Raw genomic sequence first — 27,555 nt, forward strand, 5'->3', positions numbered from 1 at the left:
TCTGGCATTGTGTTGTTGTTTTTTTTAATTATTATTACAGTTCTCAGCATATTCATAATTCAACACAAGACATACAGGAAACACAAACATAAACATTCTGAATGAAATAGAAGAAATCACGTGACCCGTTGGCCAGCGGAGGCTCGAGCCTCAAATACATGCAGCGGCGATGCCAGTTTCAGAACTGTACACACCCGAAGGCCGGACGGGTGAACCGGCAACTTTTTTGAGAGGCAACTTTGTCCACGAAGCAGCAAGAGAGAAGAGAGGGGGAAAAAAGAGGTCTGGAAACAGGAAAAAGTTGCTTAAAAGAACAATGAAGAAAATAGGCATCATCAGCAAATAGCAGATAGCAAACATCGGCTGGCAAAGTTGATTATGTCCACCTCAAAAATATTGCCAGTGCGTCACAGCCTCATGTGGAATATGATGGATCCATGCCCTTTTTATCTGCTGCAAAGGAAGTGCTTTAGTACCCAAGTTCGGGCTAGGTAGGTACAGTCGCCCGTAGAAATAGAATGAGAAGATTTACAGTGCCGTAATGAGATATACAACATATTATACAGAGGGAGGTTTGCTAGCTCTATGCGCTATTTCTTTGCCCTGTTATGTTTCCAAACCTGCACGATTGCTCATGAATAACTGATATATTTGTTCAGTAATGTCCGTCGTTTTGCAACAGTGGCTCCAGCGTTTTGATTTACATGTCAGGATGAGCGTGGGAAAAACTGCAGGTACAAATTTTAAGCAGCCATTTCTTAAAAAGGCTGTTTCACACAGTACAGTGCATTTACTTTTCATTTTTTTATGTCAGCGTCAGACATTTGCCTCCAATGTTAAAAGACCCCCAGTCCCCATTAATTAAAACCAACCCCCTCCCATAACCTAACCCGTTCTATACCCTAATCCCCATGTCCCTGCCCTAAAATAACTTTATACAAACTGATAACTTCACGACAATTCACCATCAACACAAAGGTCACACGAAGCTCTGTCGTTACGTCCATCCATAAAAATTAGGAAAAGCATCCCCCTCATTTTCCTCACACACACCTTCACACATTTCCAGGGGGATTAAAAGACAGGCAGCACTTGCAGTCAGGTCAGGTGTAAATCTCCGTTGCATCACGGCTCACCAGCTTCCGGTGTTGTCGAGGATTATAAAGGACTAAAAGCAAAGGAGGATGTTTAAATGAGAAGAATATGAGGTGAGAGTTTGTTTGTTGGCGTGTTGCTGGTCCGCTCAGTCGTGGATGACGATGGGGCCTCGCATTCTCAGGCTGGGGTGAGGGTGTGGTGGCGCCAGGACGAGCCCCTGCGGGGGACCCTGGGAAGCCCTGCGCAGGGTGATCAGCTCGCAGGGCTGCCGACAGGCGTGCCTCAGCTGGGAGCGGGACAGCAGCCGCCTGGCCCTCCTGGAGATGTGGAGACGAGACGAGATATAAGTGCAGAAGAAGACACACGGATGAAAAAGCTAATATGAGAGAAAAAAGTAAAGCGTTAGTCAGTTACAGTGTAGTTGTAACTTAGTACATTTATTTAGTTTTAACTACTTTATACTTTATATTATATATAGCACACAGAATAGGGGTAGGGAGTTTTGCGTCTTAATGCCTCTTTTATTCTGCCTGACCAAAGTGTTGTTTCACATGCGGCTGAGCTCATAAGGCCTCAGAAGGAATCTCAGCTCTCATCAAGAAATGTTGATCCTGCCATGACTTACACTGACCTCTCTGCTGCCTCCCATATACTGTTCACCACTGAGATGTTTCTGACGTGATTAAAGCTTTTATGGTGTGGCTACCTGGAGGTGAGCTCCACTTACAGTCTTCCCTGTCAACTAATCTGTGTTGCTTTGGATAAAAGCGTCAGCTAAATGTAATGTAATGTAATGTATGAGTACTAGGGTCACTTGGGGGGAAGAAAGGAGAATTCGAGAATAAAGTCCTTATATTTCGAGAAAGGGTAGTCTTTTTACGAGGGCCACATCAATCAGGCCCTGGACCCCATCATTGCATTGTTACTATGAAATTTAAACTCTCTGAGGCCAATAACAGTCTTATTGTACAAACGTTATATTGCACATATCTAAAGTTCATATTGTACATAGTGTTTATCATTTTTCTATTCTTATATTTTATTGGTATGCTTAAACACAAACATAACACAGCCAAGTCCTTGCATGTGTAAACCCATTTGGCAATAAAACCTGATTCTGAATAAAGTCCCCTGCATTAAAACGAGGAATGTGGAGCATATTGTTAAGTTATACTTTAGTATAGGTTTCACAAATATACAAAATACTTCATCTTTTGTCACATCAGCACCACAATATAACAAGAGTCAGGACTTTGATTGAAACTATGTCTAATCTGAAGGAAGGACCTCACAGACCTGGAGGAGATTGTGTCTGTTGTGGAGAAGGAGAGGTTTCATAGTGGTGGCCTGCAAGAATATTGTTTGATACATCTGCATGCGAAAGGGTTTTTCATAGTTTCTCAAGAAACAATGAGATTAGTGATTAACATTCTGGATCTAGAAAGAGTGGAATAAAGGTTTCTAAATGATTTTAGCTTTTTTCCCCATGAAATATTATTACTTTTTTCCATTAAATTACGATGAAATTGTTGCATAATTAAACTATTTTCATGAAGTCTCTGGACGTGTGATGAATTAAGTTCTTTCTGAGGGAAGCTCGATGATTTAAAACACATCAGAGTTTTCATGAAACATGTTGTAAATATGGCGTTTGATATTAAAAATATCATGGCTGCAAATTTTTTGTGGGAGCTAAATAATTCACGATTGCATCTTTATGTTTCTGTACGTAGCCGTGGAAAAAGCCTGCGGATAATGTTTGTGTGAATGTATTATTTATACTCGGCTGTCCATAGGCTTGATTCCTCTAATTTATCCGGCTACTTCTCATTACTGCAGCCACTCTGCAGTTTGGCTGCTAATTTGTCATGTATATTACTGCTCAACAACAATGCATTCGACTGAACTGCTGCTAGTTACTCAATTGATTGCATAGCTGTAAGCAAAAATAAAATTCTCCATTACTCAATAATCGATTCTGTTTCAAACAATGTCTCCTTGGAGCGATGTTTGTTTTCTGTGTTCAGCTCACCTACAGGACTGTGACCAGCTTTACGTGAGGTGCGCGGCCTCTGCAGCAGAAACCAACGCATTTGACACGTATTATGGAGAAACTAATAAAGAGAGAAAGCTGTGAACTTTAAGTTAGTTGGAGTGATTAAACGCAGGCGGATGAGTTCAGTTTGAGGACACCATATTGAGGTTCCAGGCTGCTGAGGAAGTAATTAGAAACAAGCGCCTTTTCTCATTTCAGGGGGATTCACTAAAGCAGAGAGCGGCGTGTATCGAGCATCAGTGTCTATCTCCGTTATGAAGTAAGAGAGGGGATCATCTCTGCAGGATTTTCAGGCTTAGAAATGGGCTCAGTGGCAATTTCCAGACTGAGAGAGGAAGTGCTCTTTCAGCAGCCGCAGCACTAAACCCAAGACCGCGGCGTACGCACGCTCAGAAGTGTGGGCCACAGCACTAATGTAATTCACAAGAGCAAGACACAGAACCACATACACGATTCTTCATTGTTCCCCTAAGGCGTTCATGTAAAGTCAACTACATGTGCTCCCATTTTCTTCCTCTTTCTCTGCTCTCTCAGCAGCACCGAGGGTTTTTTTCTTCCCTCCTGATCCTTGCTCGTAATAAAATCAGCACCAGAGCACTCGCGGAGACTCCTTGTACATTATGTGGCTGCATCATCCAAGTGTGATTACAGCGTCTGTAAGTGCATGCGAGTATGAGAGGCCCCTTAAGAGATAATTACTTGGTTTTGCACATAACATCATAGGTTCTGTAGCCTATTACATGTGAAATTGCTCTTTCTTTCATTTAAAGTCATGCTCTCTCACACACAGCACTGTTCTCTATATGCATTACAGTGTTGCAGGATAGTCTGAGCAATAGAGGATAATAACATGTTTATGTAATTATGGTGTTTTGTGCTATGTTTGTTGAAATAAAGATTGATTTTACAGTGTGTGTGGGAAAAATAATGTTGTATATGAAACAAAATAATAGCAAGAGAAATAAATAGCTTTTGTGAATGCAATAGGTACATAATAATGTAAATAAAGATGGATGATGCGTCTCCGCTTCCTCCAGCTATCCAGAAATTGTCCTCCTCACTCAGACTGTTAAACTGCGGGCATCCAAAGTAGAAACAGAAACCGGGAGGCTTCCTGCCCCTAAATCTTGTCCCTCACCTACATATTCTCCAGAGTCTGTTTATAGAGATAAGTCCATGTCCCATCCGCTTACATGGAGGATGCAGGGTTTAAGACCAACACTGTGATGAGATGATTGTGCCGTGTGTATGAGAATGTGATTATAGCAGTGATTGTGTTGCACGTGTAAGATGATGATATTCCATGTGAAACCAAGTGTGAATTTACTCTCATCTTTAGGAGCCTCCGCACTCGTCTTTCAAGCTCAATACTCTGCACTGTGCTCTCACTTGTACGCAGTGTGACGTATTTGCAGCAGAATATAAACCAGAGAGAGGAAGGGAACAGATTTAGCTCTGGTGGCACATCGTCCAAAGCTCCGGGGTTTGTCCGTTCAGGTGGCCACTGGGAGGAGGAGAGCAAACATATCAAGCTGTCTCGTTTACAGATCTGTTCCCTCCGTCTCTCGCTCTGTTCCCATTTCTGCTGCTCAGTCCAAATCCAACCTCCCTGTTTCTTTCATTGGACACAGTCATGGCGGAATTACCTGGATCCTAAAAATATACCAAAACTATAATGTAAAACATACTTGATTACAAGTAAATCCTGCATTAAAAATCCTATTTAATAGTACTCTTGTGTTATAAATCAAATGTACTTTAAGTGTTTAAACTAAAAGTACAAATTCTGCAGAAAAATGTGGCCCTGTCCCTGATATATATAATAAATGAATTCAGCCCAACAACCCACTTAAATGCAATCAAGCTGCACCAAATTTCACATACTCACAGAAATCAGTCGCCTGAATGAGCCTGATTTTCATCAAGATCCATGAATTATTTCCTGGGAAAATGTTGTAAATGGTGAAAGATGTTGCAATGATCCTGATTCAAACAAGGTTGAATGAGTTCTTCCCTGACACATAAGACATCCTTTCACCAAGTTTCGTGATAATCCAATTGGGAGTTTTTGCTTAGTCTTGCTCACAATCAGAAACAGGGGTGAAAACATAACCTCCTTGGCCGAGGTAATGCCGAGGTAATAACGATGCATTAAGCCTAAGCAGCAATTCAGCGTTGCAGCGATTCTACAGATAAATCACACAAGGTGAATGTGACCTGTTGTGATATAATTAGTGGGGCAGGAAAGAAGTAGTTCTGCTTAAATCACAAGTCTGAATTAACTCCGGGACGATTCTCTAATGAGCTTCCAACTGTTAATTAAATGCATCAGGGCGCTCCGAACGATGCAGGTACAGGGTCACTCCGACCTTCTTAATTTCTCTCTGTAGCTCATAGAAACATGGCATGAAAAAACTTTTGAGCTAAAATATTTGTTTTGTATTGTAAATCATTTCTACTTTGCCTTCATACACCTGCACACATCTTCTTTGTGGTTTGTTTTCATTGTGTCAAACAGATATACTGTATATATGTTATATATTTGCGTCTGCACTTCTGCTCTGCGTGTTTCCGTTTGTGTCTAACGATGCGGCACAGTGTGATCTTATTTCTATTAACGTTAATATCTCTCACTTTATTGTTTTGTGTGTCTGCTGTCATGAGACACTGTGTTTCATTTTCTTCTTGATTATTGTTCTGCATGTTTATAAATGATTTCAGTAACTTTGTGTCTTGGTGTTTCTGGAGCTCACATCTCCTCACATAGAAATAAAAAATAATCTCTTGGATAACTTTTTTAATTCGCAGCAAAAGCAACTGTAATAGTTGAAGAATGTGTTTTCTCTTGTGAACATTTTTTCATAAACTCCCCCATTCTTACGAGTTCTTAAATTTCATTACACACAAAAAAAGAGCGAGGAGGGAATGAAGAAATAAATTATACTCCTCTACTGTGTCTTTAAAGACCAGCAGGACTGCAGCAGTATTTTATTAGAGACTGAAATTACACTGTAAATCACAGGCTGTGTTACAAGGTGTTACCTAAATCTAAATCTGAAAGGTTACTTACACTGGACCTGATGTGTTGTGGACTTAAATGATAAATGAAGTATGAAACAGCACGTAATTGAAATATGTAAGTATAGCACTAATGCATTATGCATTGAAAGTGGACTTAAGTTCATCATTTACACCACTCTCCTCCAGAATGAAAAATCGCAATAACTATTGTATTGATTGCAATTGATTTTGTTTTTCATTAGAGATATAAATGGCCCCCAGATGTTGACTCTTACTGAAGTTGGTGATCACCTGAGATTTACTGCAGAGCCACCATTTGAATAATACTTTTGAACATTTAAAAATGAACTAGAATGGCACTCAGTGGAGCGCATATCTCCACCAAGACACAACAGCCCCCTTTAAATTAATCAAGCTGAACTGAATTTCACACACTCATCAGTCCCCTAAATGTGCCTGATTTCTTTCATCAAGATTCATGAATAATTCCCTGGGAAAATTAGGAAAATGTTGAGAAATGCAACAAAGTCTTGCAATGTAAAAGATGTAAAAATCTGGATCTGCCCTAAATCCATGTACGCACAAAATGTAATGGGTTCTTCCTTGGAGTGTGTCTCCTGGACCACACCCTTCCACCAAGTTTCATGGAAATCCATTTGGAGATTTTTGTGCAATCTGCAAAATGAACAAACGTCGTATCTCAACACTTTGGATGGAACGCTATAAAATCTGGCACAAATGTTAATTTCCCGCAGAATTAACTTTAGTGTTTTGTGGATTCCTTTTACTTTTCTTGTCCTCATTTAATCCAATAAGTCCAATTTAACGTTTAATGTTTTACGCGTTGCAGAAAAAGTGTTTTTGCCTCTATTTGTCTCTTTTGCATCCTTGAATAAGAGGGAGTGATCTCCCACTCTCTCTTTCTCCTCTGTTGCTCTTCATCACACTGGGAGATAAAGAAAGAGAGAGAGAGAGAGAGAGAGAGAGAGAGAGAGAGAGAGAGAGAGAGAGAGAGAGAAAGAGAAAGAGAGCGAGAGAGAGAGGGGAGCACAAAGAGATGGAGAAGGGAGGAGAAAATGAAACTTCCGATCATGTGTCATTAGCTGCAGCCTCTCATAGCAGATATATTAATGTCTTTTACTCAGAAAACCATTCATTGTCTTTACCAGGAGAGCCAATGGCAACGTGATACAACAGAAAGGGTACAGTGTTCAGAGTGATGCTATCTCTCACACACACACACACACACACAAACACACACAAACACACAGAGCCAATGTTGTCTTGGTGGGAAGTGACTGATCCATGTGAGTGCAGCCGTGGTTAATGTGGTAATGATATTTCCACTCAGGGACCAGCGGTGCCTGGCTCCTCGCTGGCCCATCTGCACCAGTTAGCTGCTCTAATTTTAGTCCCGGCGGTCTGAGGGCGGCTGTGAGGGCCGGGTGCCATGGCTCATTTAGACACAGGCTTAATGGGAGAACATCTTTCTCGCTCACATACAGACATGCAAACTTTCACTCATTATGTGCATGAGAGTTTGTGCCTGTGAAGACGCTTTGAGCCCCACCAGCTTCAAGAGAAAAAGGACATGGAAAATTATGTTTTTTTGAATTTATGCAGATTCTTATCAATATGTCATTATGCTGTTGACTCTGTTATGTGGTCATGTAGTTTTCTACATGTTATATATTGTATTTTTAACATTAATTACCCAGAGGCTTTAAAATAAGCCTGATGGGAATTGTAATTTTTGATGTATTTTTAAACTGTGCGAATAAAATATCAATCAAATTTGATCTTTTAATGATGTCATAAATTATTCTTCAAAAAGCCTCAAAATTCTGGTCATTAGCCTAAAAGGTTGGTATATTCCTATGAACTGAAAATCATTAAGAAATTATTTGATTTTAATAAGTAAAGTTTAATTTATCATCAACACCTTTGAAAAAGTGTATGAAAACAAATTCCTGTTTTATTAAATTTAATATTCATCATGTTGTTGAATAGAATAGAAATAGAAAGCATTGATTGTGGTTTTGTCTCTGTTTCAGTTTGCACTGACTGATCTAAGCCCCCTTATACGGCAGCCATTTAAATTAATTATGTGGGTAGATGGAAGGTGTAATAACAGCTGTCACTTCATCCTACACCTTTTTTCTATATTTGTTTTCGCTATTTATTTTTGACACCTATTACTCTATTGTTTTGAACCCCATTTCTTGAAGAAATTGAACAAGTCAACTGATATGAATTGTAAAACGTTAAATCTTCTCATTAAAATAGAGAGAATAGCAAACATGACCAGAGTGTTAGGTAAGGCCCTATATGTTATATTTTCTTGTGATGTCAGCTGGTTGTGTTTCGATGATTCACACTGTCATTGATTTTATATCTTTGAGATGATGCACTGATGTTTTTTACACCTTTAAATTAAGCTAAATGAGAAAAAGAGCCAGCTTCCCAATTTGCCACACTGTCAACTCAGTGGGTCTGAGCTTGAATGAGTTGTGTTGAATCCGTGTTGCTTTTAAGTTGCAGCTCAATTCCTCTATTGATCGACTCTCAGCAACACTTGCTTTCCCTTCACATGCACACACACGCACGCACATTCAGCCAATCAGAGGTCGGAAAAGGGTCACCTTTGCTTACCTGGTCTCCCGGGTGACGAGGAAGAAGCTGTCATCGGGGGCATCGATCCAGTTGGGGCGCCTCTTGCGGATCATCACCCCTCCTCGGGTGTTGCCACTGCTGCTGGTGCGGCCGTTGTGCTGCGAAAACACAATTAAATAATATAGATTCAGTGGTGCAGGGTTAATACATATATATATAAAAGATAATAAGAGACGTACCAGGGGGGGTCCACCTGTTGTACCTGGGTTCTCTGTGAAAACAAAGCCACAGCAGTGAGAGAAAGATGCAAAGTGCATGAGGGACTCCGCCAGCTTATGAATAGTATTGATTGGTTTATTGCTTTTCCTTGTTACAAGTGGTGCAACATATGACTGTGTTTCAATTTCAGTAAGAATAGTGAAGTTACCAATAAAAAACAAAGTGTCAGAATGAAGTTGAATCATCCAAATTATCCAAATGACCCCCATCTGCTGATTCGCTTTAGATAGAATTAGTTGTCATTCTCTCCAACGAGCTAGTTTAGATAAGAAATGGCAGAAAAGGTTATCAACTCCGGGCGTATCTCCTCTAACTGGATTTCATCAAGCAAACTGATGACAAGAACATTAGATATCAACACTGTACGCTCCCCAAGGTTCATTCACATCAGCACTAACTCAGTTAAAAGCAAGAAGGGAGGAATTTATCACTTTTTAAACACAACATCCAATGACTTTTGCTTCAGGGCAGGATTAACTTAAGCAATAACAGGCTTTTTGAAAAAACAAAATTACTTTTTGTGTTGTTGATTTAATTGTGTGTGTGCTTGTGTGTCTACCTGAGCGCCTGTCCGGCTCAGCCCTGCTGTGGTGGTGGTAGCTGCGTTTTCCCAGCATGCCATGGGGGCCGTGCGGGAGAGAGGAGAGCAGGCGTCGAGGGGGGGGCGTCTGCAGGCCCGTGGTGCGGTGGGAGCGAGGGGCGTGGGCTGCAGGACGGGACTCTGAAAGAGACGCCACACCAGGGCTGCATCAACTGGTTTCTGAGGACCACCTGAATGTTTTCAGCTCATATCTGATTCATTTGACACAGTTCTTCAGTACAATAGAGTCAAATTGTGACTCATCAATGTCAATTATATTGATTAAAATCGGATTATTTGCATTGATTTACCTAGAAACTGCACGACACTGGTCAGAGTGCTCCTTTGGGCGGCCCTGGTTTTGGGCAGGCGGGTCCCCTGCCCTTCTGACACCCTTAACATGTCTAAATTAAACGCACACACACACACATTTTACAAAGCAGTGCAGTGTTTCTCAGATTGCATGAACTCCCTCTACTCCATGCTGGCTGACCAAGAACAAATAGTACTGTTTTAACATTTAAGCAGTTAATGTGGCAAATTTCATGCAATTAACACCAAGTGAGTGTTCATTGAAATCTGTATATATATCAGTTGATAGGAGGGGGACCTTGTTTATGGTTGTCTTATGAAGATGGTTAGAATGCATGGAGACGCAGGAGTCAATGCAAATCACTCTGGTGGTAATAACATGGTGAGATGCTTCCTGGTATGACATGACCACAAAAAACAATTAAGATCTCTCCTACATGCTTCCACATGCACACTCACAACGAGAAGCCCACTGTAAACACACATACATCGATATATGAGGGCGTCACGGGAGCAGGCGCTGAGAGTTGAGTGCATGCTGGGGGTGGTGCGAGGTCAGGGTGACAGGGTGGGTTGTGGTTCCTCTGGAGTGTGGTGGAAGTTAATGGACAGATAACATGGACACATGAAGCACAAGGACTCGGAAGAGATGCTTTCAGGTGCGGCTTTATTGGAGGTCTACTCCGAGTTCACACAGTGATGAGAGAAAAGAGCAAAAAAGAAAAAAGTAAGAGAGAGGTAGAAGGTGAGATGAGAATATTGCAACACGTCGGTCAATAAAAATGAAGGACAAGGTGGAGGAGGGGGTAATGGCAAATCCCGCGCCACAGGATTTACAGAACAGAGGAAGCAACAGGATGGATTCAGGAGTGTTGAGCATGATTTGAACACAGGCGAACAGCTGAAGTGGATGGTATGGTTAAGACACTGCGGTCCAGGAGATGAGGTCTGAAGGCCTGAGCCTGGTCTACAGTGATGGGGGAGGATGTAGCTAGCAGCGAACAGTGAACAACCCCCTGCTGTCGTTATTCCTCGTACCAGACAAAAGAAATTCTTAAGCTTTAACCTCCGTTATTTCAAGTTTCATCAGTCCAAAGCTCATTTATCATTCATTTTGTCCAGAAACACATGATTTACAGCATGAGGAGAAGATGTGTGTGCACAAAATATGGAATAAAAATCTTTTTTTTTTTTAAATGATTATGGCGAACACAGTAAAGCTGAAGTTTAGTATTTACAATAAACATTTGGTGGCTGAGACAAAATAGAGTGTCTCTTAGTAAAATACATTCTCTCTACGTCTAACTTCACCAAATATACGGCTCAGACTAGAATATGACTTCTATTTTTTTCCATTACAGACTAACTGTTAATGTCAGGAGCAAAATCTGCGGTTATGTGTATATTCAAAGTGGGTGTTCATGTACAATAGTCCTGTTTAAACTCTAAGTCTTTGTGTATGATTCCAACAGTGGGTTTCAGTTCACAGTGAGTATAAGACAACACCACAACAGATAAAATAATAAAAAATAAAAAATAAATCTATGAATGAAAAGATGATCAAAACTCATAGTTATGAGGACAGGCAGTCTTTATTGGAAAAAAGGGGGAGAATACAAAACCAAAATAATAATAATAACAATAATAATAAAAACAGAAAGGGAGACAGACAGCGGTGTGGGGGCGGAGATGGGCAGAGATGGGGGTTGATGGCGGGGCAGTCAGGGTGAGGCGGGGTGGTGTGGGGTGTGTGTGTGTGTGTGTTTCTATATGTCTGCATATGCTGTGTTTGTCTGTGTGTGTCCATGTGGCAGAAGTTAGGAGGAATTGAAAGAGCTCTTACACTCTGCCTTTATGGCCCCACAGTTAATGGGGACAAAGGGCCGGCGTGCGGCACGGCGCAGCCTGATGATGTCACGGCACATGTGCCGGGCCAGCTTGGTGAGGCGGGTGGCCTGCAGCAGGAAGGCCTGCTTGGTCTTCATGGAGGACTTGGGGCTGCCGCTGTTCCGCATCGGCACCATGTGGTTGGACTGGCGGGGAGCGTGACCTCGTGAGCGAGACTCCTGGGAAGGAAGGAAGGAGAGAGAAAAGAACACTGAATACAGGTGTACTGATGAAAAGGACACGCTGCTCTATAAAAAACCTCTGAACAAAATTAGCTCCAACAACATTTTCGGACCAAGCTGAAACAGTTTTAGTTTGCATAAGATATCTCTTTTTTTTTTTGTGTGGTCTAAAACTTTTTTATAAATACCCAAGGGAGTTCTTTCTCCAAACTTTATATGCTACGGTTGCATATTTAGTTATGAATATTTAATATCAGACTTTAAACTAAGTTTTCAAGAGCTTTAAAAGTTTGAAAAACACATTAGCCCATGTTACAGTCCATTTCCTGGCCATTCTCTGTTCCATTTGCCTCCACACCACAAAGTTTTTTCATTTACAGTACTCTAATGAAAGAAGACTTATGGAAGCTGTAGTTTTGAGGGATTAGTGTCGTCATCTAACTTTGTTTTTCAACATTCTTTTCAAATTTTACTGCCAAGCTGTTTTTATGATTAACATCACAGTCCAGCTTTCAAATACAAAGGAATTTAATAAAAAGCATCATCAGAAGATGTGATCAACTCAACAACAATATGTTGTGATTAAACTGCATTATGTTAGAAAAGACAGGTTTATATGAGCAGCAATATTCTAGTATGAACCTGATAAAGATAAGTGTGAATAAGATGCTGCCATGTATCCAGCATTTTCTGATGTTAATCTGAATGAGGTCATACTCAGAACTATCAATAATCAAATTAAGACATGTGGAGAAGTCATTGCATTATGCAGACGAGTCATGCCCAAGGTTCCAGTGTAAACAAATGGTGGGATGTGATGTTGAGGTGTCATTATCTGTGCTCTGTAAAGCGTAAACCAGAATATGAGTGGAATATTCTTTATGTAACTCATGTAAACATCATAATCGCTTTTTTAGAATAAGGTCAATAGCCAGATTATTGGTGTCCACACAGTGAGGTGGGAGTTTATGTAACTGCAAATTCCAAACTGGTCATTGAGTTGAATCAGCAGCTTCAGCAAAGACGGAACATTTTAATTTCTGCGAAAGAAAGAATTAATCACAAGGCTTTTAAATAAAAATGTGGAACGCATACTGTGGACTGGCAGGTGCCCGTGTGTAATTAACATTAATAATGGTTACACTCCATCCGTATCAGCCGACTCCACGACTCTGCCTTTGTGCACTGTGACAAGTGCCACTCCAATTAAACTGTGACACCATTTCTTATGACAATGTTACAACTGGGCTTTGTCCTTTTAAAACATGTGCTGAGAAAATGGTTGTAGAGCCGAGAAACAGGTTCTGAGAGTTCAGCTCTCTGCACTGTGTCCTCCGCAATCGCTAACAAAAAAAATCTGTACTCCACAAATGAACATTGACATATTTATTCGTCACATTTTCTTTTACACTTCATGATAAAAAAAATATATAAACTACAGTTAGTTACAGGGCGACTGCACTTTCCTCCACTTTCTTTTTCAGTACCAGTTATTAAGACGTGTATGCAACAGTCTGCTGTGGATGTATAGAAATAGATTTCTCTTGCCTGGTCAGTTTTTACACGAGAAAAAATTGAATCCAACAATAGAAATGGAAGATGTGTGAAGTGAGGCTATTAACAGCTAATACGTGAGATACTGCATATTATGAATTCAGCTCAGTTTATGTACTGTAGATATTACAATTTAAGGAGCAGCAATAGTGGGTTTAGTTGTACTCTTTATTTTTCTGAAAAACATCTATAATTTGGGACATGAGCCAATTTGTTTTTGTTGAACCAAGAAAGCTCAACACTTTTGGACCTCTGAAAACGAATAGAGGATTCAAAGTGCTTTATTAACTGCAATCCTGAACATTAGAACAAGCAGAAAACCTGATTCTGACACATTTTACGCCTCCACCATATCCCACGCGTTTCACATCTGTGCTTTCTGACTGAGCTTACATTGCTTGGCGGAATCGGTGAGGTCCTCTCCTCCGGGGCTTCTGCTCTGCTCGGCATCTTCAGGCCGCCGTACTTCTTCCAGTACATCCAGCAGGAAACGCAAAGACGACACTGCATGTTGGGAGGCCCCCACGAGTACCACTGGGCCGACTGCATGCCTGTTATTGTACGAAATGCATTAAAGCTCGTTAGAGGCATCGCCGGTCTCAAGACACTCAGCGCAACAATCTCTTCATCACTGTGTCTAACTCTTACATAATTTATGTTATCAATATCTACACACAAGGAGGAGGCACAGTAGAGGCTTTTTAGTGACTAATGAGATAAGTGATTATATAAATGCACAGAAACTGTGCATATCAAGTTATCAACAGTCTTAAGTAATACATTAGATCCAAACTTTGCTTTCAGGGATTATAAGGGGATTATAAGAATCTCTGGTTCTTATAAAAAACTGTTTAAACACAGAACCAGTTTTCATTATCCAACGAGATATTCACCACTGGATCAAAAACAGCTGTCAAGACAAAGAAGCAGTGATAGGAGAAATTAAATAAAAACATCCCTTCTAGTCGTTCAGCTGAATTTGTTTCCCGTTAGTTTTTGAATGATCCATGTTCCCTTTCGTGTTTTAATGTTACACAAACAAACAAAGCTCACTATAGCAGCTCTCGCAGGCTCGGCCCCCGCCTGTTGCATGGTAGGCCCCGGGGCCCGCTCCATTCACTGTCGCCATCTTGCCATTGGTCACTGAGATCTGGTTGGGGTTGGGTTTGTTACTGTCAGATAAAAAAACAAGATGATGAGATTCAAGAAACACTTCCACAGCCTTTGGCAGCACTTTAAATTTAAACTCATTATCATCTTGCAGCAACGATGCCGACGTGCGAGTATTGAAACGTGAAATGAAGCGACTTACTACGTGGGGATATAAACCTGCTTCAGTTTGCTCTCTGCCTCTGCTGCCTTCAGTCTCTTCTGCTCAGAGGAAAAACAGAAACAACGGACAATAGACTCATTAATACAGTAGGAAAAGAAACATACTGTTTGACAATGATCTTGATGATTTGAAACTTCAGTGCCAATAGGAACCATGAAAACAGGACCACTGAGATAATCGCTTAATGTGTCAGCGCATGTAACATATGAAGACAAAAGTAACAAAAAGCACATCAAACAGATATAAACTTAAAACAAAACAGGGCAGGATACAAAAATCATTTTTCATACCACACAGACTATTCAATACCTACTTTATTCAAGGTAACAATAATCAAAAAATGACGAAAAATATTCAGACATAATAGAGCTAGAAATATGTATCTACTAATCTACTGACTAAATTGATTTTTGCCTGATTTCTGTCAGCACTGCAGCAATAAGAAAACAAATGAGGAAAAAATACTGCTTACAGGGGGTAATAAAATGTATTTAAGACATTTGTAATTAAAATTCAGGACTGAGGACTAATAGTTTTTTAAGACTAAGATGTGCAGATACAAAGTCAAATTTAAAATCTGTTATGAAAATTCAGAATCAGTCTCACCTGTTGCACATATCTGTCTGTGGTCTTCCACATGTAGTAGTACTCTATGATACTGGTCAGAGACTTCCATGGCAGCTTTGGGAGAGGAAAGAATGAGGGGGGTGGGGGAGGGGTAGACAGAGAGTAAATTAGTGATATTAATATCTCATGTTCTTGCCATCTGGGTGCGAAAGCCCTCATGTATATTCATGAGAGAGAGGCATCGTGACCACAGAGGCTGAAAGCTACCAGTGTCGCTTGGTTCTGAGCCTCAGACGAAGGCAATCTCTCTCACACACACACACACACACACACACACACACACACACACACACACACACACACACACACACACACACACACACACACACACACACACACACACACACACACACACACACACACACACACACACACACACCCACACACACACACACACTTAATAAGTATTCATGAGCACCTGGTGCCACCGTATACACCCATACCCTGCCTTCATTGTACGGTAAAAGGTAGGTGGGGGGAAGGAAAAGTTCAGCAGAATCACATTGCCACCCCCTGTAGGCTTGAAAGGTGGCTGTAAAAATTGGCAATTTCGTCGTTCACAGAGCAGCAGCTGGGGTCAGCTTGAATTCATACCAATTACAATGGATTCCCATTGTGACAAGTTTCCACTGAGTGGGGAAAGGACATATTGCAAGTCCCCCGAAACTTATCGAATAACTCCTGCAGCTTAATCAAACATGCACGCTGTCCAACAGTGTGTCAAATAAGGTTTAAAAAGTCAAATATTTCACTAAAATTCCTATGATCACACAGCTACTATTTGTAGCTTCCACAGGACTTTGGTCTCGGACATACATGAGCATAAGAATGCACAGCAATGAGGCAGGAGCATTGAATAAAGAATGTTTTAATGACTTACAACCTCAAATGTGGACACGATTTGAGTAAATTAAAGCTGACATCAGCAGCTGTCAATAAAGAATTATACCGACAGACCCTCTGGAGTCCAGGTTGATGTTTGTCTATCGACTTTCATATTGTCCTTACGCCACATACGCTGTCCTAAACAAGCCTCCAGTTGAGGGGGTCTTAATACTGCTGCCCTTTGGGGTAACAGGATGCAGAGACTTCCCTAGGGGAGGTCATAAAGTGGGTAGTGCATGAATTTTACAACGTGACTCCAGTTAACAGATATAAACACCCACTTACAAAGTCTTGTCGAATGTCGTTGAAGTCTTTTCCGTATTTCTCTAGTGCCTCTTCAAACATGGCGGCTTCCGAGGCGCTCCACTCCTCCATCTCATCCCTGCAGAGCACGGGGCCGCCCGCCGGGACCAGCACACTCAGCGCACTGGACAGGTCGTAATTATGGCGATGCAGTGTGTCCATCGCGTGGAACTGCAACCGAGAGATACGGGAAGGGAGTTAAAATCTTGAACGAATTATAGATTTTTACACAACACTCTCTCCAGCAGTTAACGACAAAAGGGAAAACAGACTGCCCTTCATAACGTATTGTACTCATAATATGAGGTATACGCTGTGGTTTGACTTTCTCTCCAAACCGGGATTGAGATTTGGACTTCGAGAAGCCATGACTCATCATTTATCATAAATCACAATTGACTGTTGCAGGGCGAGTATCCCCTTGTGTGCGTCCCACTCACCAATGTGATATCTCGCGAGGCTGCAGCTGCACTCATGTGTAAACTTGGTTGTCTGACTGAGCTGCTGCAGTCCAACGCTCTAGCAAAGGTCCCGACCGCTCTGGGGGAAAAAAATGCACATTTACAACGTTATAGAATATATACTATATATGAAAGAAATCAACCATTTGTATACCAGCACATAACTACACGATTATATGTCATCCTCAGTAGGGCTCATTGTTGTACAGAAGAATAACCACAGACAAACTGCTGAGAATATGTTTCTAGAGAGAACAAACAAAATGGGACACAAACAAAAATGAGCCATTTTTTGCATTAAAATAAACAATAAAAAGTGAAACTACAATATTTAAACCATCTTTGTATTATTCATCTTTAATGCAATAGTTATTAATTATCAGTGATTAATTCCACAGTTATTTAAAGAGTAAAAGTGAGAATAATCAGTCCTACTAAAACAACTGGAATGTGCATTTATTATTTTTGCTTTTTATTATCATACACAAACAGATAACACAAGATAATGGAGCTAATTACTACGGTCATACATTGTCAAGACAAAGAGGGATTTAATCTCTACGTTAGTGAGAATTTAAGTAGTTTCAGTTGCAGACTGAAAGAATCGAGTTCATAACAGGTTATTCTGAGGTGAAATGTTATTTACCGTGCCACCACTAGGAATTGGTCTATCTGTTTGTTGGTGAGCGGACACTCCGGATCCCAGAGCTTTTCTTCGAGCTTCGACTGGTCCCTGTCATCTGCCTCACCTGCAGGACACAGAGACACCGGCTTACACACAGCACTACAGCATCATCACAATAAAATGACCAAATAATCCATTTATAATCCAATGTCTCATATAAACCCAATGAAATTGCCCACAAAATGTCCACTTGTTGTGGAAAGAAATCACTTTTCATGATTGTACCCGAGTGAATGTTGTTTTTGTTTTCGATCAATAGCTGATGAGCACATTTTACCAGATCCAAGTTTAATCTGCTATAAACGGTACGATTCAACTCAATATACAGTTCAGTGCACTCTCCACTCAGATGGTTTGCAGCTCCAACTGCCTGGAACTGCAATATGCTCAAGATTTTTACATAAACACAAACACACATACCAAGGACTTTGAGACTTCCACCTCCACAGCCTCTATGAAATATTAATACTTATGGAAATTCTACAACTTTTGTTTCTAATATGGAAGAAAAACTTTCAGGTTTGAATCCTAGGACACTCAACACTTATTAAGTTACATCAGATTACTTCACTGATCGCTATAGCATAAAAAAAACTTGTATTTTCTTCATGGTTAGAACAAAGCCTTTATCTACTTTCCTTTGAGACCTATCACACTTACAAAACCTGTCGGCGTATTTTCACAAATCAAATTATAAAGTGATTCAGCTCATGTGCAGTGAAGACTGACCCTCTTGTAGCATTTCAGGTACGTCTGCCTGAAAGCGAGGTCCCACTCGGATCTCTCCTTTGTCCGCCAGCAGGGTCTTCTGCGTCGGGTCATACACCAGCGAATAGAAGAAGGTATCCTGGAGATAACAAGACTGCGATTAACTAAACAAAGAATCAGAATCAGCTTCCACTGTTTCCGCCGCAGGGTTTTCACACAGGCTCCAATGTCAAACTCATCTGTGCTTATATACATTTAACCCTGGAACTTGAATCTATTTGAAAATCTGCTGGTATACTTGTAATCAGCTGTTGTATAACAGAACCAACCTTATGACTAGATCTACTGAAAAGCAGAACAAAAATAAGTGGATAAAATGTTTTGAAATAATTAAAGATAATTACATCAAATGGACAGAAAGATACTAGGCAAATACCTTTTGTATTTTTTGGGGCAAAAATGCTTCATATTCTTTAATATTGTCTGGTTCCAACTTCTAAAATATGCAGACTTGCTGTAGTTATTTGACAATATAGTTTTAATGTTGAGGTGTTAGGCTAAACAATACAAGTAATAACACCTTCATCTTGGTCTTTCAAAAACTTTACTTGATATTTGTGTCATTTTCCTTTCACTGGAAAGCCAAAACAATAAATCAACAAAACAAATCAGCATATGAAAAAAAACACAATCTAGTCTGACTAGCAAGAGAAAGCAAATCAAGTCTTTCCTTTCTCCGGCTCACCTCTTTGTCAAGGTATGAAAGAACGGCTTCAGTCTCATTCAGTAATGCGACACTGCACTTCCCCCTGACAGAGAAAGAGAGAGGGGACAAGCACCATGTAAAACACACAACACGTGACACGAGCGCTGTTTCATAGGCGTGTTCATGCCTGGATGAGTGACTACCCATGAGCACTGCCGGCAGATGATGAGCAGTTGGGGGCAGAGTGTGTTATAGGGATGTGCATCATTAACCACTAACCAACAATAAGACTTTTGCAGACAATAATATGATCAGTTTATCTGTTAAATTCCCTGGATATTGGTACCTTGAAGCATGTATTCCCAGATTGACTGTGTGTACTGTACCTGATGTGTGTTGCAGGTAGGCTCTCATACTGCCGGGAGAGGAAGAGCTCTCTGTGACGAAGCTGGTGTTTCTGTTTTTCTGATAGATCTGTCTCTGTTGGGTTCTCCTTCTCCTCTTCCAACTCCTCTGCAAAGTACACACGCACACATGACAAATTACTTCAGATTCCATATTCAAAGAGACACTGACAATAACTGGCGGCCACGTGTCACAGAAGACACAGTGAAGCTAACCCATGACAGATACATTACAGGCAGATGATTAAAGTCACAAATGGTTTCAGCCAAATCCGTTCATTTATCTTTCAGATTTCCTAAAGACAATTAATGATATATCGTGCGCGCAGACTTCAGAAACAAAACAATAGGCTGGTAAGAAGTCTAAAGAGGACACTCTCAATCACTAACTATTGCTGTCATCTATTAAAAGACAATGAAGTCATTATGCTCAGGACTATTACTAGATATCCAACTGTGAAAACAGTGTACACAAGTATTGGATTAGCTGGTTTGTTGCAGCCGAGTCACCACACAATGCAGGCAGCTAATAAACATAGAAACAGTGCAGACATATACTTATATATACATATAATTATAAAAGATCTGCTACATGTATTATTCCACCGGATGTTTTCATTAGCGAGAAGTGGGACTTGTACAGCTTTACATTCCTGTTACAAATTCCTACTGGAACTTCAGCCCTGAATTTTCATGCTTTACTGGTTGATTCCGTCAGAACAGCTTATCGCATGGGCGAGTAGCGTTGGAAACATAACACTGGAATTGGAAGGAGCGCGGGTGTATCGGACCATTTCTGTAATTTTCAGAATCCAACATTTACACCCACGCGGTTCTGTGATTGGCCAGCTGTGCAGAGGTGAGAAATAATCCTCTCTACTCTCTGCTTTACATATTTGACAAATCTATTTCTGAAACTTTCCACAAGAAAAACAGAGGGCAACACTATGATTGTCTTGCAGGAGACACTGTAAAAAAAAATGTGCACTGCTGCCCCCATATTAACCTTTCTTCTAGATCCGCTTCATAGTGTAGCTGTTTGGAAAAACTACCATTTAAACAACCTGAGACTGAGGTACACTTAAATCTGACTAGTATGTATGAAAAGGTAGAGAAACGATGTCGGTCATGATAGCGAAAGGCAAAAGACGTTGCACATTTTTGGATCTTCTTTGCCTGCAGGCATTCATGGAAATAACACAAGTGGGAGTTACAAAGACGTTCAAACACTATGCCCCTTTCTAAAATGGAATAATTCTGAGGGAAGTGGGTTTCGGACACTGGCTGTAGAACCCTCCATCAAGCACTTCAGCTGAAGCACGTTCAACAAATCAGTGTCATTTGTTTCATTCACCGTTTTCAATGTTTCTAAATGTCTGGAGTAAAACAGTTCTTTTTTCCGTATACATTATGTTGGTGTTCTTACTTCAATCCAACAGAAAGCAGCCTGCCTGCTCTACTTTGATACATCAGAGCTGTAATCGCATTGGAAAAAAACAAACAAAGCAAAACTCAGTTATTTTTTTCGCAGGTAAACCACTCGAGGTCAACTCTGTAAGTAACTCTGTAAGTCTCGCTCTTCTCACCAACGTTAGCGACTGGTTGCTAATTCATCTCATATAGCAAGCTAAGATGGAGAAAAGAGGAAGTCGCACAGAAATTTTGAAACACAAACAACTCGATTGTGCTTGAGAGGCAGCGGCTATCACTGCAACTGATGCCTTTGAATCTTGCAAAAATCAAATCAAAACTATCTGCATGCTTTGACACGAGTGAGCGTAGGTGTGAAGATGTGGTTTATTTTCGACATGGGTCCTGTTCACTCTCCTGTAGAGATCATATTTGACTCACAGCGTTTTTTTTGATCCGGAGGTGCAATAATTAATCAACACGAGAGACAAAACACATTTTCGCTAATATAACTCCACTGAGAGCACGGGTGCACTAATCTGAGCCATAGATTGTGTGAACTATTTTTTCAAAGTGTGTTAGGCAGTGTTAAATTTGATTGTTGCTTCGGTCTTTTCTACTGACCAGCTGGTATTTCTCTTCTGCTGGCTATTCTTACAGCCACACTCCGATTCTCTCCCTCTCAGTAGTAAGCAATTCAGATATAACTACCATATATCAATATGAACAGTGCCATATTTTTAAGTTTCAGTTGCACCACCTCCAAAAATGCTGTGGCTAAGTGGCTGCACTCTGAGGCCGTGCTCGACATGATGGGGGGGGGGGGAAACTGAACTTATTGATAGCGCAGGTTACATTGTGCAAAGAAAACGCTAAGTGGAAACACTGCAGGAAATGTCTGCTTGACTGACGTGCGGCAGAAAGCCCGTAATGACGTTTCCCTTCACAGTGGATGGCTAAAAATACAACCATGGCTGAAAACCATTCAGTTTCAGAGAGGTGCCGAGATGTACATTAACCACCTAACAACTGATCACCTTTTTGTATCGAATATGGACAAATTCTCACTTCTAAAAAAGGTAAGGATTTGCAACCTTTTAAATACAAAATATGTTTGAGTAGAGCTGCAATTAACAATAATTTCATGATGTATTAATCAACCGAGTGCTCAATGAATCCATGGTATCAATCGTAAGATGATTATCAGAAGATGCCAAATATTATTTTAATTCATCATTGAATTGTTTTCTCAATAAAATCGCAGAAGATTGTGGAAAAAAAAGAAACCACCATCACCTGTCAGTTCAAATACTGTTCAAACAAATGGTCCCAAACTCAAATATATTCATTTTATAAAGATGTGAAACATTTATCTTAAAGAAACAAGACTGAACCGCCTACATTGGGGGTGTTTTGCACGTGGGAGCCAAACAAAAAGGGTGTTTGACTGATGACTCACTTGCATGTTTGTCTGCAAGCTGGATGAGGCTGTGGGAGATGTCTCTCCTTCTGTAGAAACATACCACCTTGGCTTCCACATTCCCACTGGCCGTCTGAAACAGAGAGAGAGATGACAGAGATGAAGCTGGACTGGGGTGACAGCAGCTCCCTGCACACACTGCTAATTTCCCATGAGACTTGGTTTTTTTGTGTGCCTGTCAAGCTTCTTCGAGCTGCTATGACAGGCTGACCAGGGCATCAACAGCACTTATGATCAAATGATTGATAGATTGTCTCGCTGTATAATTAAGCTGACAGGCATAAAGACACTGGCCGGTATTAAATGTGTGACTGATGGAGAGTGAGGGGAAGTGAAGGTTTGAGAAAAGTGGCTCCAACTTCTACTCTTTTGTGGATTCAAGTACAGTAAGAGCATTTGTACTTTATGATGCTCCAACACTATTTTCCCTTTGTGATTCCTATTCCAATACCTGGACTTTGTACTTTGAAGATGCCAAGTACAGATTACAGGTATTTAAACAGCTGTATAAAACTAACCCTGTACGGAAGTGATGACTGATATCCCTCTTGTACGGCCTGTCTCAGGTTAAACCATTTAAAGAACACAAAACCGAAGTCTTGCATATGGTACGCATCGCTGTTTTACTGGTGGGACTTTCCAGCATGAAATATTGCCAAACTGCTGACATTTGAGCCAGTTCTGGCTAACGCTACACTTTGCCACTCTGCAACCAGTACTTACCAGTGGCGGTACAGCGCAACTGCTGTTTGGAGTGGCAAAGAAGAAGTGATACTAATACACTTTTATACACTTTATAGTCATGGTTTTCAAATCAGTATATAGATCTGGGTACTTTCAAATACCCAATCCAGCCACTTCGGCAGTATTTGAGACATTTCCGATACCAGTATCAGTATCAGACAATCTCCATTTATAACAAGTTTTCACATGAGGGATGTGGGTGGGAAAAAAAATCAAGCATAATGAAAATAATTACAATGCAGCCGCAACATAAGTTACAGCTGCAAAAACCTGCATCACAATTAATCAACCACTCTGTCAGTCTCAACACAAAGTGAGGATTATGAGCTCCATACAGGCAGCAACCGTCACACTGACTCTGCAGGGAGTTCCTGTTATTTCAGTCGCCACTTTTTGTGGTATGTATTCTATCTATACCTAATTATGTTTATCTTTAGTATGTTTTCTTTGATGCTGACACTGATGGGATCTGACATTTTCCCACCAACACAACCTGCTTATGGCATGTATATATCTGTCAACGGGGATTCGAGAAACAGCATTTCAGTCCCATCTATGATCTGTACACAGCAGAATGGACTTTGATCTGTGCAACATGGGAAAAGCTTTTCTGACAAGCCTGATAAGATATGACAGTGTGGTATTTAAACCATGTATGTTTTATTACTGAATGAAATATGGTACTCTACAACTTTTAAAGCAGGTATCACCAGTTACTCAGCCTGGCAATAAATGTTAGTCCAGACTTATATGAGCTAAAATAATCATTACAATAGTTTCTCCCACCTACACACAGCACTCCAAGATAGAAATGGCATTTAGAAGAATGGGGAACATCTGTCTCTCTTTTAATGATAATACAAGCACTTAGTCAAGAAATGACCACACATACCTACAACATTACAAAGCAGGGTGGGTGCGGGAACAGAGAGGAATCCTTGTTATTCACCCTCAGGCATAAAGAGACATAAACACACATACACAAAAACAGACAAGACCACTTCAGTACCTTGTTGAGTTCTTCTATTCGGCGGATCAGATACGGGTTACTGGAGGAGTTCTCAAAGAATACATAATCTGCAACAAAAACCACAACACACATATTACTTTACTGTATAAGAAAACTGTGATGCTGAATAATCCTGTGTGTTGAAATGCAAATAATATAAGGAAGGTCAAAACTAGAAACATGCACGTGTGTTAATGTGCAATTTGAACATGCTAGCACCACTGAGGTCAACACAAGCAACATGCGTGCTGCAAGGTTTCCACAGCCTGTGACATAGTTTCTGTTTCTGTTCTGCCATGACGTTTGTATGGTAAATCATTTGGGGATAAGGACACAGCAAAAGAGTTTCCTCTGCTCTACAACAAACTGAGTCAGCTTGATTTCACCTAACCTAAAGAGACTGAAATCCAGCCTGGTTCAATTGCACCTGGGCAGATTATAGGGTAACTTTGGAAAAGTTCAGTCCATAGAAAATGCTGCTTTTAAGCGATGCCTGAAATTTTATAATTACAATGCTCCGGAGACATAAACAACTCAGCCAAGAGGTTAATATATCACAGCTGTCAAAAGTGAGACCTTCAGTTGTATTCAGTGCACAGACATATCACTGTTGTCTGCCTCTGGATTCAGAATACGTTCGTCCTCATAGTTGTAAAATGATGAATTACAGCTCTGACAGACATATTCCTCTTTTTATTTTCCCAGTGTAGCAGCAGCATTAACTGAGCTCAGAAGACTGGTCACTTAGATTGACATGAAAATGTAAAAAGCTTTTGTTTCAGTCACGAAGGACCAGCAAAATGATGCCCAATGTGCGGACTTCCTGCTTTTGTTTGTCATACATTATTGCAAACAAAATATTTGGGGTATTTGGAGTTTTAGTTGAACATATTAAGCGATTTTAAAGAAGGCACTCGTGGTTCTGTAAAGTTGTGATGGGCAATTTTTGGACGTTCACATACTACACAATTTATCAATAAGGAAAACAATCATTAGCTGCAGCCGTGCATGGTATTACCTATGGAATGAGAAGCAACCTATTATTAAAAAATGATTTGTTGCATCGCACGTGTGTTATTAGTCGTGGCAGAAAACACAAATGGCCAACAGAAGCTAAAGTTGAAGTAGTTTCCAGAGAGCACCTGAAGGCAGCAGCTGTGCACTGGAGGTGAGCAAACCCGATGTAGTGAAACAAACCTGATCCTGCTGTGATTAAAGTGCTGCCAATAACATCACCTGAGCTGGGCTACTTATTGAGAGTGCGACATGTCAAGCACCGAGACCCTTTCAGCCCGATCATAACAATAATACACACGTGAGGTGAGTGGGACTGCGAGGGTTTAATCCTCCAGACGCAACGACGCCACGAACCCAGACAATAATTTGATGTTGAATTCCACCTCGGGTGCTAACGAGCTAGCTAACCACTGGAGCCAATTTGCTAATTACTGGCACTTGCGGTGGGTGTAGGTGAACAGTGGGGGGACACGAAGCGTGTAACGTGGCTGTTGTCGTGAGATGCGAGGCTGAAAACAGGGTAAAAACTAGTGCCCGGGCTGCGATCATGGTAATCAGTGGAGCCATAGCTGGTGCTAACGTTAGCTAAATTAGGTATCGTACTAATGGCTGCATGCCAGAGGAGGCAAATACAAAGGCAGCCTCAGACTCTCCGGGGTAACATTCAAACCGCTGTTTTAAAAACACATGCCCGGTGGAGAAGCCACGCTGCGGCTCGGTTTCCACTCTGCCCGCTGGAAATAGGCTGGAAAACCGAAACGCAGAGGAAGGTGCCGACCAGCGAAAAAATGTTTACATTGTGAGCTAGCCCATTTAGCAGGCTGGCGGCTAGCTGCTGTGGCCACGACAGACGCGAGGCCTGACCCATTTTGGATCCCAAATATTTTGAAATTATCGCCCTCCTGCTCCACGTTAACGCGCCCGTGTTGGCGAAACCACGTCCGCGCGTCGCCATTAAACCCAAACGAGCAGAAATGTCGCCCCAGCGAACCCCCCGCGGGGAGTTAAAACCCTGGGACGGGTCTCTGCCGGGAGGAAAAAAGGTCCACATTGACATACATACCTCCGACCCGGTACATGTTGGCCGCCATTTCTGCCCTCCCGGAGTGTAAACCATAAACCAACGAGGAAAAAACAAAAAAAGAATAAATTAACAGTAATAACAACAATAAAAAAAAAAAACTAAGGATAAAAAATAGACCTCTTAAAAAAAAAAAGGTAGAGGGTGCGATGAGACTCCGGATGTGCACCTCAATTGGGACTCAATTTTTTTTTTGGGCAATTCAGCCCCCCCCTCCCCTCCTGATACGATTCACAGCACCCTTTACACTACAGTGAAGTCAGAGCAGCAGATCAACCAGAAAAACCACTGGCTGCTGCTGATGACGTCAGATGTGTGGGGGAGACACAAACACACACCCCGCACACACACAACCACAATGTTAAGTGCACTCACAAACTCTGCACTGCATTTTTGCAAGTGGCCATGTTAACTCGAGGCAACACTCTACTTTTTGACCCACGCAATTTTAACCTCCCCCCAAAAAATGTAGAATCATCACAACTGTTACACAAGTTTTATGTTTCGGGCTCTTTCTATTTCTTCAGGTCAAACATAACCCCCGTATACATCCAAAATACAATTGCGCGACAATGGTAGAATATGTAATGTCACTTATTGACCCAACATTTATAAGAGAAATGGTTTAGAAGACTGTTGTGCAAGCTTCTATATGTTTGCTCTACCTCTGAACTGACCGTCCCCCTTCTTGCACTACTACTAGTATGGTTAGGTAGATTAGTGCCCTAAAGCAGAGATAAGATGTGTAAAGATAATAAAATTAAATCATCTTATAAAGAACAAAAACAAAGGTGTTTAAGATAATGATGCTTCTTACATGCCTGTGGTCAAATTGGCTGCAAATAACACCAACGCATGCAAAGTGCTTGCAGGACATATAATCATGCAAATCTTGTGTTCACCCAGCAGTTGTCCCCATTAAATTAGGAAAAGTCACCCAATACGAGTGTCTTTAGTTTTTTTATTCTCAGTTATTATGTGTTTGGAGACAGCGTCACTGGGGATTGTGGTTTGGTGAAACACATGTTTTGCATATCTCTGAAACTACTGATTAGTGTCCAATAAAACTCCAGGTGTGAACTGGAGAACTTTTTCATAATACATCACAGATTTACAGTTT

General features: G+C 40.9%; 1 protein-coding gene across 4 annotated transcripts; it reads right to left on the reverse strand.

Annotated features, from left to right (window-relative positions):
- On the reverse strand, positions 1-26,741 carry mta3 (metastasis associated 1 family, member 3). Of its 4 annotated transcripts, none has more exons than XM_035146073.1 (19): positions 26,418-26,741; positions 24,338-24,405; positions 22,564-22,657; positions 19,677-19,803; positions 19,330-19,393; positions 18,606-18,723; positions 17,838-17,940; positions 17,171-17,270; positions 16,713-16,901; positions 15,522-15,596; positions 14,895-14,953; positions 14,636-14,754; positions 13,976-14,133; positions 11,803-12,025; positions 9,959-10,051; positions 9,627-9,788; positions 9,028-9,059; positions 8,828-8,946; positions 1-1,415 (listed from the first exon to the last, which is right to left on the reverse strand). In XM_035146073.1, the coding sequence occupies exons 1-19, from the start codon at positions 26,443-26,445 to the stop codon at positions 1,244-1,246; spliced, it is 2,103 nt and encodes a 700-aa protein (XP_035001964.1). In that variant the 5' UTR covers positions 26,446-26,741; the 3' UTR covers positions 1-1,243. The 4 variants fall into 4 exon arrangements, 3 of the variants coding, with proteins under 3 accessions (XP_035001964.1, XP_035001966.1, XP_035001965.1); XM_035146075.1 differs by having other exon boundaries at positions 1,278-1,415; positions 8,818-8,946; positions 26,418-26,740; XM_035146074.2 differs by lacking the exon at positions 1-1,415 and adding an exon at positions 7,028-7,121.
- Between the last annotated feature and the right edge of the window lie 814 nt (positions 26,742-27,555).

Source organism: Hippoglossus stenolepis, chromosome 21, assembly GCF_022539355.2.
Source record: "Hippoglossus stenolepis isolate QCI-W04-F060 chromosome 21, HSTE1.2, whole genome shotgun sequence".
Taxonomy (NCBI): Eukaryota; Metazoa; Chordata; class Actinopteri; order Pleuronectiformes; family Pleuronectidae; genus Hippoglossus; species Hippoglossus stenolepis.

What these genes read in the sequence shown, in the direction of transcription:
- mta3 (XM_035146073.1), bottom strand. Translation starts at nt 26,445, where the DNA reads ATGGCGGCCAACATGTACCGGGTCGGAG. An exon ending in CAACATGTACCGGGTCGGAG is followed by an intron (nt 24,406 to 26,417) that starts GTATGTATGTCA and finishes TTTTTGTTGCAG; the next exon opens with ATTATGTATTCTTTGAGAAC. An exon ending in TGAGCCGGACAGGCGCTCAG is followed by an intron (nt 9,060 to 9,626) that starts GTAGACACACAA and finishes TTGTTTTCACAG; the next exon opens with AGAACCCAGGTACAACAGGT.